The 14,167-nt window shown below is 33.8% G+C and overlaps 1 protein-coding gene across 3 annotated transcripts in view; it reads right to left on the minus strand.

Annotated features, from left to right (window-relative positions):
• Nucleotides 1-4,984: 4,984 nt before the first annotated feature.
• The window catches only part of HDX (highly divergent homeobox), a 209,371-nt gene continuing 200,188 nt past the window's right edge, over nucleotides 4,985-14,167 (minus strand). For 2 of the 3 annotated variants that reach the window (XM_030933539.1, XM_030933538.1), the window contains 2 exons: nucleotides 13,337-13,459; nucleotides 4,989-9,132 (listed from right to left, as the gene is read on the minus strand). In XM_030933539.1, coding sequence (XP_030789399.1) covers nucleotides 9,007-9,132; nucleotides 13,337-13,459 — 249 coding nt within the window. In that variant the 3' untranslated portion in view covers nucleotides 4,989-9,006. Of the gene's footprint in view, nucleotides 9,133-13,336; nucleotides 13,460-14,167 lie in introns of all 3 variants that reach the window. The other variant, XM_030933537.1, reaches the window with a different exon arrangement.

Raw genomic sequence — 14,167 nt, forward strand, 5'->3', positions numbered from 1 at the left:
AAATCCACAATAAAATACAAGCCAAGATAGTTTAATGATACGTTAGAAAGATTATTTATCATGACAAAGTTATATCCCTGGGATGCAACGATGGTTCAATACATACAAATCAACATCGTATCAACATAATGAAGGATAAAAACCATATGAGCATTTTAATTGATGCTGAAAAATCATTTGAGAAAATTCAACATATTTTCTTAATAAAAACCCTGAAAAAATTGGGTATAGAAAGAACATACCTCAACGTAATAAAAGCCATATATGACAGACCCACAGTTAATATCATATTGAATGAGAAAAAGCTGGAAGCCTTTTCTCTAAGATCTGGAACAAGACAAGGATGCCCACTCTAACTACTGTTCTTCAAAATAGTACTGGAAGCCTAAGATAGAGCAGTCAGACAAGAGAAAGATATAAAGCATACGCAAATTGGAAGCAAAGAAGTTAAATTATAATTGTCTGATGATATAATCTTACATTTGGAAAAATCTAAAGACTCCACCAAAAAAAAAAAAAAAAAAAAAAAACGATTAAAACTGATTAACAAATTCAGGAAAATTTGGGGATCAAAAATCAACATACAAAAATTAGTGCCATTCTAAATGCCAACAGTGTAGTGTTATAAAAAAAACACACATAAAAAATTGCTCCATTTACAATAACCACACAATAAATACCTAGGAATTAAGCAAAGAAGTGAAAGACCTCTATAATGAAAACTATAAAACACTGATAAAAGAAATTTAAGAGAACCCCCCAAAATGGAATATTATTCCATGTTCCTGTATTGGAAAAATCAAGATTGTTAAAATGTCCATACTCCCCAAAGCAATCTACAGATTGTATGCAATTGCTATCAAAATACCAATGGCATTCTTCACAGAAATATGAAAAACAATTCTAAAATTTATATACAACCACAAAAGACCTAGGCTAGCCAATGCTATCCTAAGCAGAAAGAGCAAAACTGGAAAAATCACATTATCTGACTTCAAATTATACTACAGAGCAATAGTTAACAAAAAATTATGATTCTGGCATAAAAACAGACCCATAGACCAGTGTAACAGAATAGAACAGAACCCAGAAGCAAATCCTCGTACCTGCAGTGAACTCATTTTTGACAAAGGTGCCAAGAGCATAAGCTGGGAAGAGGACAGTCTCTTCAATAAATTGTGCTAGCTAGGAAAACTGGATATCCATGTGCAGAAGAATGAAACTAGACCCCATCTCTTGCCATATACAAAAATTAAAGAAAAGTGGACTAAAGACTTAAATCTAAGACATGCAACTACTATAAAAAGACAATGGGGAAAATCTTTAGGAAATTGGTCTGGGCAAAGATTTCTTTTTTTTTTTCTTTTTTTTTTTTTTTTTTTAGTGGAAAATACTAACTTTTTTTTTTTTATTATACTTTAAGTTCTAGGGTACATGTGCATAACGTGCAGGTTTGTTACATATGTATATTTGTGCCATGTTGGTGTGCTGCACCCATCAACTCATCAGCACCCATCAATTCATCATTTATATCATGTATAACTCCCCAATGCAATCCCTCCCCCCTCCCCCCTCCCCATGATAGGCCCCAGTGTGTGATGTTCCCCTTCCGGAGTCCAAGTGATCTCATTGTTCAGTTCCCACCTATGAGTGAGAACATGCGGTGTTTGGTTTTCTGTTCTTGTGATAGTTTGCTAAGAATGATGGTTTCCAGCTGCATCCATGTCCCTACAAAGGACGCAAACTCATCCGTTTTTATGGCTGCATGGTATTCCATGGTGTATATGTGCCACATTTTCTTAATCCAGTCTGTCACAGATGGACATTTGGGTTGATTCCAAGTCTTTGCTATTGTGAATAGTGCTGCAATAAACATAGGTGTGCATGTGTCTTTGTAGTAGAATAATTTATAATCCTTTGGGTATATACCCAGTAGTGGGATGGCTGGGTCATATGGTGCATCTAGTTCTAGATCCTTGAGGAATTGCCATACTGTTTTCCATAATGGTTGAACTAGTTTACCAACAGTGTAAAAGTGTTCCTATTTCTCCACATCCTCTCCAACAACTGTTGTTTCCTGATTTTTTAATGATTGCCATTCTAACTGGTGTGAGATGGTATCTCATTGTGGTTTTGATTTGCATTTCTCTGATGGCGAGTGATGATGAGCATTTTTTCATGTGTCTGTTGGCTGTATGAATGTCTTCTTTTGAGAAATGTCTGTTCATATCCTTTGCCCACTTTTTGATGGGGTTGTTTGTTTTTTTCTTGTATATTTGTTTGAGTTCTTTGTAGATTCTGGATATTAGCCCTTTGTCAGATGAGTAGATTGCAAAAATTTTCTCCCATTCTGTAGGTGGCCTGTTCCCTCTGATGGTAGTTTCTTTTGCTGTGCAGAAGCTCTTTAGTTTAATTAGATCCCATTTGTCAATTTTGGCTTTTGCTGCCGTTGCTTTTGGTGTTTTAGACATGAAGTCCTTGCCCATGCCTATGTCCTGAATGGTACTACCTAGATTTTCTTCTAGGGTTTTTATGGTAAGATTTCTTGAATGAGACCCCAAATGCAGAGGCAACCAAAGCAAAGCTGGACAAATGGGATCACATCAAGTTAAAAAGCTTCTGCACAGCAAAGGATAAAATCAACTGAAAGAAGAGAACACTCTCAGAATGGGAGAAGATATTTGCAAAGTATCCATCTGACAAGAGATTAATCACCAGAAAATATAAGGAGCTCGAACAACTCTATAGAAAAAGTCTAATAATCTGATTAAAAATGGGCAAAAGATTTTAATAGACATTTCTCAAAAGAAGACATACAAGTGAAAAACAGGCATATGAAAAGATGCTCAATATCATTGATCATCAGAAAAATGCAAATCAAAGCTGAAATGAGATATCATCTCACCCTAGTTAAAATGGCGTGTATCCAAAAGGCAGGTAATAACAAATGCTGGTGAGACTGCAGATAAAATGGAACCCTTGCACACTGTTGATGGAAATGTAAATTAGAACAACCTCTATGGAGAACAGTTTGAAGGTTCCTCAAAAATGTTAAAAATGAGTTACTTGTACGATCCAGCATTTCCACTGCTAGGTGTATACCCAAAAGAAAGGAAATAAGTACATCAAAGAAATATCTGCACTCCTATCTTTGTTACAACATTGTTTACAATAGCTAAGATTTGGAAGCAACCTTAGTGCCCATCAACAGATGAATGAAGAAAGAAAATGTGATACATATATATAATGGAGTGCTAGTCAGCCATCAAAAATAATGAGATACAGTCATTTGCAACAACATGGATGGAACTAGAGATTATAATGTTAAGTGAAATAAGCCAGGCACAAAAAGACAAACATCACATGTTCTCACTTATTTGTGGAATCTAAAAATCAAAAAAAATTGGACTCATGGACATAGAGAGTAGGATGGTTACCAGAAGCTGGGAAGGGTAGTGGTGGGCTGGGAGGTGGGGTGTAGTAAGTGGGAATGGTTAACCAGTACAGAAAATAAATAATTAGATATAACAAATAAGACCTACTATTTGATAGCACAATAGGGTGATATAGTTAATAATATCTTAATTGTATATTTTAAAATAACACAAAGAGTGTAATTGGATTGTTTGTAACTCAAAGGATAAATGCTTGAGGGGACAGATACCTCATTTTCCATGATGTGCTTATTTCACACTGCAAGCCTGTATCATAACATGTCGTGTACCCCTTAAATATACACACCTACTGTGTACCAACAATAATTCAAAAAATAAAAAAAAAATGGGAAAAATAACCTCAGATGAATAAAATGCTTAAAAACAAGCAAACAAACAAAAACACACACAAAAAAAATGTTTTCCCCCTCTGAGTCCAAATGTAATTGGGGAGAAATACCTTTGTGACATATTCACATGGGAAAATGCTCTCAATACATTTTTTAAGAGAAAAAGCAGAACACATCTTCATATTCAGCACAATACCAGTTTTGTAAATATATATTTGAGAACATAATATGCAGAAGAAATGACTGGAATTAAATATTCTAAAATGTAATAATGATTCTTACTGGGTGATGGGATTACAAGTGGTTCTGTTTTTTAATATATTTTCCACATTTCTAAAATTTCTGCAATGAACATTTATTACTTTGATAAAGAAACATAAATAAACATGTGAAACTTCTTTAGTTTCATTTGATGTGAAAAATATTCAATCTTATGAACTACTCATCCATTGACTTGTTTTTTAAATAGATTTGCAATGATATTCATTCACTTACCTAAAATAAAATGATTTCACCATCTTAAGTCAATAATTTTGCAGATCTGAGAAAGACATCAGTCATTTGAGATGCATATTTGTATGTGATTCACTCCTTGCAATGTTTTTGAAAATTTACCAACTGGGAAGAAAAACTGCTGTTTTGCTATTTAAAACATACCACTTGCCCTTTCTCATTCCTTCCCCACTAGTTAGGTAACATGAAGAGTTTTAATTGGTAAGGCTTTGACAAGGCATAGACATATTTCACACAAATTAAAAGCATGCTCAACCAGTTTCTAAGATAACTAGGAAAAATTAGATGCAAAATCGCCACATTAAAACAAAACAAACAAACAAACAAAAAAACTCTTGTAAAAATAACACTCTGTTACACTGTGGCAATTTACTTGCTGATGTTACCATTTAAATATAATATCCCGAACATATTTGTTGTCTATTACAAAATATTGACTTTATTCCACTAGTATTGGAGTTAAGTAAAGTCAGTTAAGGACAGTACACATGTCAGCTTGGAAATCAACTCAGTTTTCACATGAGCGCTCCATTTTCTCCCTTCTTTGATCCCCAACACCTTATTATTCTCTTTATTTTTCACTTTATCAGAACCGTATTTCGGGGAGAAAATAATCCACTTTTAAAGGTGAAAGTGCTTACAACACAAAGGCTTATAAAAATAAATATTAAAATAAAGAAATAGATGTCTGTTAGTTGGAAATCATTTATTGCCTCTATAAAAGTTTAAATAAAAACTACAAAAATTCACATTGCAGTCTGATGTGGTTTTAAGGTGACAGTATATTTCAGAGGTAGTACTAGTAAAATGGGATGCAGGATTGCTAAAATTAATTACTTAACAAGTTAATGCAAAGTAAAATTTCATTGTGGAGCAATATACACTCAGTATATATTTTAATGAAACAATTTTAATTATATTTGCATGAAAATATCACTTTACTCTTTTTTCCCCCTAGCAAATCTGCTCTTAATCAAAGTTTGTTTTCAGCAATGGTGTGTAGACTGCAGGTTCACAAGTTAGTAGCCTCTTCGATTATAGCATTACAGAGCATAGCTTGGTGAAGAGCATGATACAGTGCTGTCTGCCAAGGAAAATACCAACTTCAAAGAGAAATCTACCCATTTACCTAACATTTAGATACAGTGGTACGGATAATTCCCTTAAAAAGCTAACCTATCACATGTTTGCATGTTTAAGATCTGAATGAAAATCTAATATATTAAAAAAGCAGACAAAATTTCTGGAATAACACAACTGTAATATGGAAGAAGGGCAGGAATTAAAGTTTTCAGAATGTCTTTTAAAAATGATCACAAACTATTTGTCCGAGATGAGGAAACTATCCCTTGGAAATGGGCTGAATCCGATTCCCACCACCCCCACCAAAAAGGCAACAAAGTTAATTTTAGAGCCAAGAATTATTTTAAATTCACCACTTAGGTTTTCTTCTACAAACTTACAGACTGCTGAATATGAAAGTGCCTCACAATAGATGTTGCTGTCTTTGGAGAAATGGCTTCTTTGACATCTTTTGAGGTCTTGGTCGAATAAAGAGTACAGAGTATAATTGGGTCTCAGCCTTTTCTTCTCCAACAATAACAAACATTTCTATCACATGCTTGTAATGGCAATACAACAATCCTGCTGTTGATAACTGACCTTACAACAAAATATCCCCAGTTTCCATGAAGAGGCCAATTTTCTTTTAAGGTTTTCTTTGCATGTGCTAATTTTCCTATTCTCCAGAGCAATTGCAATTCGCATTTTCTTGTGAATAAGTTTAGCTTGGCTGAAAAGAAGAAAATACCTTCCTTTTTGTTTGTATGTACACATTTTGGAAGGTAAGTGCTCTTACATACACATTTCTGGCTTAAAAACTGCTTAGCTATTCTAAGCTTAAAGCAGACAAAGAAATGTAGTTGAAAGAAAAAAGAAGTGTTTTTTTTTTGTTGTTGTTGTTTAGTTTAGTTTAGTTTTTTTTTTTTTTTTTTTTTTTCCACATTGGCTTGTCTCCCTGAGAGAGCCTTCAGATAGTAAGGTCTGTTTTAATACTCTCAAAGCCCTAAAGAAAGAAACACTAGTTAGTTAATTTTTATCCCCAACCATGAAGGTGTTCACAAGAGTAATTATAAGCTGATAATTTTTCCTGCTCTAACATATCTCAAAACCAACTCCTATCTACATATGTAAAAAATATACTTTCTTCATAACAACTTTTCAAAGCTTGACCTTGACATCTTTTTCAAAATCTACCATGCATAATTTCAATCTGGCAATTATGGTTCTTTTTCTATAGATACAGGTATTTCCTTTGGTTCTTGCTACAGAACAGCCACATTTCATTTTAGAAGTGTTTTAATTCCAGTGATGGTGAAGGAAAACATTCTGGTGCCGAAACACAAATTTCAAGTCAAAAGGAGTTTTAAATGTATTGTTACGATTTATATAGTTTCTGTTTTGATGAAACTTTAAACAGAGACAAAAAGATCATCTATGCTTTCTCTAAAATTGTAGACTAGAAATCTGTCTAAGAATCACACCTAGCAGAACCTTAAATCTATTAAAAATTCTATTTAAATAAGGTTTGTTAATACCATAGAAGATGTTAACAAGAAATAATTATTTGTGAAGTTTACAGTTTGCTGAGAAAACCAGTGTCCAGCACAGTGTCTTCTCTATAGCAGGAGCTCAACAAGTATTTTTCAATTTAGTGACTAATGGCTGATGTGTGACAAATACAATCTATAGTGTTAAAAGTTATAGGAGAGAGTATACCTATACTTAATTTGCAATGAGAACCAAATAAGAAGGGGCTTAAATTGAAGCAGAAGTAATTATATTTGAAAGATAAACTCAGTAACTATGAAGCAGACCCTAGGAGAGACTTGAAGACCTGGAATTTGTTCATGCTACTTAAGAAGTGGTTTCTAAATTTGCTGTATATGGGGGCGACTCTTCGTCTCATGGAGGAATTGGTGTGACTGGTACATTTAATCATAATATCTGAGGTTCTGTTACTCTGTGCTGCTTTCTCTGAATGGAATTTGGCTTGTCAGCAAGAAATACGAACCACTGTTTGCAAAACTCCATATGGCTCAAGGAAGCATATCTGAACACTGAAATATTCTTATTAACAAAGGAACCATATCAGTAGTATGGCAGCAATATAAACAAATAAGTGATAAAATGAGACTATCAGTGGGACCTTACCTATTTGTGTGTGTGGGAGGATGGGACACTTCAGTGTTAAAGACATTTATGACTGCCTTTCTGTGTTCATAAGTTGGTATTAGTAAATTTCAAGATCAAATTTGGCTCTAATTACAAGTTTTAAAAATATCCGAATACCTACTATGTACCCACAAAAATTAAAAACAAATTGGAAACAGAAACTTGATGACCGAAACAGCCATCTAGCTACTTCATTAATCTTTTAGGTACAGATAATAATTTAACCATGCAACACAATTGCACACCGCCAAGTCACAAATATATGACACTGTGAGCTTAGGGAGAAACTGACATTTTTTCTTCTATGGGTCTTGGTAATACCATCTGGTACTCCGGAAAGGAAGAACTGCAAAGAACAGTCTACAGTGTGTTGCCATCTGGTACCTACTAATAGAACAACTGGGTAGCTTGCCCATTTTAGGTGTGTACTCATAGAATAGTATTCAGGGAATTCAGAAGACTGTGATTTACAACCAAAGTAGTATAACTCTTTTTGAATACTATCCTTGGCTGATGGCTCTGTACAGGCCTCATATGGAAATGAGGTAAATTCTGTGGCAAAGCTGAATGACTACATTTTTAAAAAATCTCAGCAGCTTACCTTGACTTCCTGTTTCATAACATGTAAGAACTAAAAAAGAATTATAAAGATGGTGATAAATTTAAAATATTTGTGTAACACTTCATCTAACTCAGTTATACAAATTTACTACTAGAATGTCAATTGTATCAGTATTTGTCATTTGTAGTAATGAAGAATCCCCATCAAGACTAATTTTGACAACATTTTGTTTCTGTACACTTCGTAATTTATTCGACTTTATGTTGGTTAAATTACCTTTCCATTGTGCTTCCCCAACCCCACACAAATATTTGGGTTAGATAATAGAAGAACACCAGCAATTTACAATTACATACCTGTAATCATTTCAATTTTCAATCATTAGCTTAAGTCGAATTCTCATGGGGTTAAAAAATAAACCAGAGAACTCATTAAATAATGAGTTAAATAATTTTTTAAAGTTTTGTTTTAAATGTTCAGTCCACTTTCCTGAGAAAAAGTGTATGTGGATGATAGGAAAAGCAGAGAAGAAGAAAGAAGACGTAATGGCTACAAAAACAAGACTAATCAAGCTGTAGCAAATTGATAAGCAATGCTGAAATGTCTTTAGTTATTTTGTCTCTGGTTAGAAATTAGACATAACAAATTTCAGGGTGAAACTGCTGAAACTTAAATATAAATTTTTTCCAGAGTTCCATCAGTTAAAAAATACTCTCTCAAACAATGCTTTTAAATTTCACTTACATTTTTTGCACTGTAGCCATTATATCTTGTACATTCTTCACAGAATATGTCCATTTCAACAATGTGTTTTCCCAACTAAAGAATACCAGGGCAACAGAATGCAGTTATCTTGAAATGCACACCTGTTACAAAGCCAAAAGGCTGTATCATACATTCCCTCCAACTGAAATCACAAACTTTCTGAGACATTTTTCTCTGATAAAGAAGATACACTGAATGAGGTATCATCAGGCTCCAGCGAGGCATGATTGAAATCCACTTCTTCTAACTCAGGAGGTAAATCTGACAGCAGTGCCTGAATAAAAAAAAAAAATTGATATTTTTCAATTAGTATGTGGATAGATTGTTTTTCAATTTTATGTTAATAGTTGTAGTCCCCTCATGGTGAATTATCTTTTTGGATTTAAAGAATAATTTATAATTTGGGATCTTAGACAATACCTTACCTAAAAGAAAAATTCTTCATACATTATTAAGAAAGTAACAAAATTCTAGATGTTGAAAGTGTGAATTGTGTAGAGTGGAACCTGTACAAAGGGGATATTAAGAGGGAAATGAGCAACTCTTCTGAACCAAGTGCTTTGAAGTGTTTCAGGTTAGTGATTTTCATACTGGTTTTCAGTGTGCATTGATCACTGTTTAAGGGATTTAAAATTGCCTTCTCTGTTAAAATATTCATACCAGTTATGCTGTCCTTTGTAGGAGACTGCATTTAACAAAACACTATTTTGTTCTTCAGTGGGAGAAAGAACTTAGCAGTTCGGAAAAACGTTCAGCTATTTTACTTTAGATTAACTTTTAACAACTTGAAAAGACCAAGTAATTTTATTTTTTCTTTCCCAAGGCTATGTTCATACCTACAGATGGTCAGGCACCCACCAGAGCACAGCCGAATCAGTGGATCTATCTGTAGAAATGATGTATCTGGTGGGCTACTCATTTCTCTGTTTGAGTAATAAGGATAATCCAATAATGATAAACTAAGCTTTGTCATGCTCTAATTGTTTTATCTGAAGTTGAAGAACATGCATCCATACTAAAGAAATAAATGATTGATCAAGTTTTATGCGGCTGACAATGCTGATGTTCACTTGACCACGAGGAATTTTGAACTTAATGACTGATTTGCTGCTTCCAATACTAAGAATAATGTAGCATATCTGGCAATTTTTAGACAGTATTACTTGTAATGTGGGCTTTGGGTGCAGTGGTAAATAAGGACTAAGGGAATAGGAACAGATAAAAGCTTGTCACTACCCAATTAAGGAACAGAAAGGGCATGTTGGAGAATATATGAAATCCACTGTTGAAATAAAACAGTATGCACTCATTCTCTTTATTAAAAGAAGTGGCAGCTGCAAATCCTATACTCCTTGCCTTGTAGCACAGAGGCAAGATAAAAACATTCTCATTTTTATCAGGCTATGTAAGGGAAGACTAACCCCTATCTGGCAGACAAGCTGTTATTATTTGTTTTATAAAATTGAATTTCCCATAAATTTATTGCTGGAACTGAGTATATACACAGTAAACTAACTTAAAGGTAATGCATGCTTTCTAAGTTGCTAGATTGCAGTAATACGACACAGAGTCATTTTCTCCTGGAAAAGTGTTTTACCACTAAACCAGTCCCAGCGCAATGGGGCCTTTTCTGACATTGGCTGATCATTCTGTGTGAAATAATCACGGATTTAGCTCACTTTGCAATTTTGAAGATGCCATATTAAAGAGGAGAAAGTGTTCAAATTAACATTCACTAAACATGTGCTTAGAGTCAGAAAGTCAAGATAATGAGATTTAATGATATTCTAATTTTTAGTGGGGAGATTACAAATCAGAGAAGCATTGTTATTTATTTCTTTGTTACTGCATTATAAGTACTGAGTAAAATGAGTGCAGTAAAAAAATACAAAAATTTTAATATCTGAGGCAGCATGGGGCACTACTAATACATGTGGTCCACTTTAGAATTCTTCTTTCAGTATCTTACTAGATTTGCAACTGAAAAAATCTTTGGATTATAACAGTTGTTGGAACTGCCTTTTTCACAGATACTAAGGTGAATACAATTAACTTTCTTTATTACGAATGTTTCATAAATGACAGCTATCCTCAGGTTCTGACCTACTGTCATTTTTCCCAAGAGATTAAAGCATTTTCCATATGATCAGTTTCCATAACACTTATTCTAGACCCTATGGTATGAATATCAATTTCTGTAGTATTAATCATTCTTATCCCATTCGCAAAGTGGAGAAATTGAAGTTCAAGAAAGGCTATTGATCTGGCTAGGAACACACAGTGAATTATCAGCAGAAGCAAGACCATAGCAAATGACTAAATATAATGCTGAAAATATTACTTTGATTTTAAAGTGGCTAATTGATTTAAACAACAACAAAATCTTTGGGTAATCTAGTGTTTCAGTCAAAGACTATCACATTTTGTAAACCCTGGACTACTTCAATGGTCCAAAATATTCTATGGACCACACATCTTACTCAACTTACACAAATCAAGATTAATGGAAGAACACTGAAAATTTGTTTTAAAATTAAAAACCAGTGACACATGGTTGTCTTTTATAAGGTAGAATAAAATTAATTCCAGAAATAAACCCAAAAATATTTCATGATGTAAAGATCAGTAGTTTAAGTGATTACCTAGATAACTTTTTTGGACTACTATTCGTGTCTTCTATATTTTGTGACCATATTCTGAGATTCATTATACTCATTCATAATTATACAAATTAGTAGTTTCTATTTGGTGCTGATTATACTGGCTATGAAGTTCACTACAATTTTTGAATCATGTTCTCTTTCAGCCAACTTTTGTCCATATACTAATTTATTAGTCTTTAATCAGAGGGAAAGTAGAAAGGAAGAGAAAAATAAAAATGCACATTAGTTACACTTCTTATTTGTTATTGGTATTGGGAAAAGAACCAAACCAAGAATGAGGTTAGAATTAGGAAACAAAATGGAGTCTGTGTACTATTCCTAGATGTCAAGAGACACAGAAACTTGCTAGTTACTTGGCCATATAACTCTGAATTCACAACCATGCTATGACTTTCGAAACAAGGGCCACACTTCAAGTTATTCCTCTGCTTGTACCTAATTTTGTTTATTCACAGTTATTTAAAATATACAGTACTCTTGGGACCATGTTCAAAACTATCTCCCCTATTCATTTAAAATCTGCATTTTTAGGTTTCTAAAAAATAAACACATTTTCAGTATGTCACAGAATATACATAACTCACATAATAAACCAATATGCTTAAATTAAGCTGGCAAAGATAAATGAAAGCTACTGTCTTGGAATGTCTGTGTGTGTGTGTGTGTGTGTGTGTGTGTGTGTGTGTGTGTGTGTGTGTGTGATGGGGTGCACAGGGAGTAAAATTCATAAAACTTGACACATAATATACTTGCTGGTTTGAGCCTCATGAGTAAATTCATTAGTTTCAATTTTGTGGTTCAGCACTTCAGGAAAATATATACAGGCTATTTCATTGAAAAAAAAAAAGGAAGCTTATAGGATGCTATGGCTTTAATCTTTTTCCTTAGGGATATCTGGGGTGGGCTATATACATGCTGTCTTTCTTTGATATAAGAGATGAATATTTGTACTCCTGACATTCCTTGATGAATAAAAACCTCTGAGACTGTTTCCTAAGATAAGGGTTACCTGTGTCTCACACCACTCCTATAGAACTGTGACAAGGAATCAGCATAATGACATGTAGTTCAAATGAAAATTTGGTATAATTTAATATTAAATGGAACATTTATTATAATTCTATAGTTTTTAACAGGCCTAACAAATTATTATATAGATTTCACATGAATATTTGAGACACAAAATGTAATTTGGGAGGAACTGGTAAACAAAAACCCACATCAACATGCAAAAGACAGTAAATTTCATCTTTGGAGTCAAAAATTCAAATGCTCAAATACTTAAATTGGGAAAAGTAAGTGATGCACTGTGGAAACAAAGAATTTCACAAAGTAATTTCATATTTTCTTAGTGATGAGCAACACATTACAGAACAGAAGATGTCCAAACATCTGTGAACTGTAGTGAAGGTTAACAAGAAATTAAGATCCAGAAGAGAGGCAAAGAAATGCTTTAACTCTTTCATTCACAAAAGTTCCCAAAATATGTGCCTCTCTAGTTAGGGTAGCCCAGTCTCCATCAACATTTTCAGAAATTTCTTTGAAATTAATTTTAAAATTATTTTTCCCACCTAAAGACTAACCTGAAATTAAAAGCATGTTAATCAATTATTTTGATTTTCCACTGAAGCAGCATTCAAAACCTGAGCAGCTATTCTCAAGAAAACTGTTTTGCAAAGGTCATGAAATAACAAATATTTCCTCCATGCCAAACAGAAATGAAGTATAAAAATGAAAATATATGAGGAACCCAAGTGTGACATACCATTTTTCGACTTGATATATTGCAGCTTAGTACTCTCTCCTGGGACCTACCTGCTGTTGTTCCTTATCGTCAGCTTTCATAGCTAATATCAAGCTTCTGACAAAAGTCTGAAGTTTAAAGTATTTTTGCTTTTGAATCTCTAGCTCATTTTCAATGAATTTGACTTCTTCATTCTGAAAGAGAAAATATCAAATGATACAATTACCTTATGTAAACCTAGGAGTGTACATGTTTGATACACAATAAAATTCTTAAAAACCATCAAATAAGATGGACAATAAAGAAAACAAAATGTTAACATAAAGGAATACAAAGCATGGAAGAAAATGATCCTTCATAGGCTGCCTTTTAAGCAAATCACTATAGAAAACAATTTTTAAGATAAAAAACCAATCCAATCAGTTCCAGTAAGAGAAAAACCAAAAAACAGCTCCCTTCTTGGAAAGACCCCTCCTCTATCAAGCCTGATTGGCATTTAGATTAAGATTAAGAATAAAAGCTGGGCGCCTGGCTCACACCTGTAATCCCAGCACTTTGGGAGGCAGAGGCGGGCGGATCAGCTGAGGTCAGGAGTTTGAGACCAGCCTGGCCAACATGGTGAAACCCAGTCTCTACTAAAAACACAAAAATTAGTCGTGCGTGGCGGCATGTGCCTGTAGTCCAAGCTACTCAGGAGGCTAAGGCAGAAGAATCACTTGAACCCGGGAGGCCGACAGAGGCTGCAGTGAGTGGAGATCGCGCTGCTGCATTCCAGCCTGGGCAACATGAGTGAGACTCCGTCTCAAAAAAAAAAAAAAAAAAAAAAAAAAAAAAAAAAAAAATTGAGAATAGACGGAGTCCAATTAACCCAAAGAGCAATAGAAGACACAGTAATGTTGAGT

Source organism: Rhinopithecus roxellana, chromosome 7 (genome assembly GCF_007565055.1).
Source record: "Rhinopithecus roxellana isolate Shanxi Qingling chromosome 7, ASM756505v1, whole genome shotgun sequence".
NCBI classification, from domain to species: Eukaryota; Metazoa; Chordata; class Mammalia; order Primates; family Cercopithecidae; genus Rhinopithecus; species Rhinopithecus roxellana.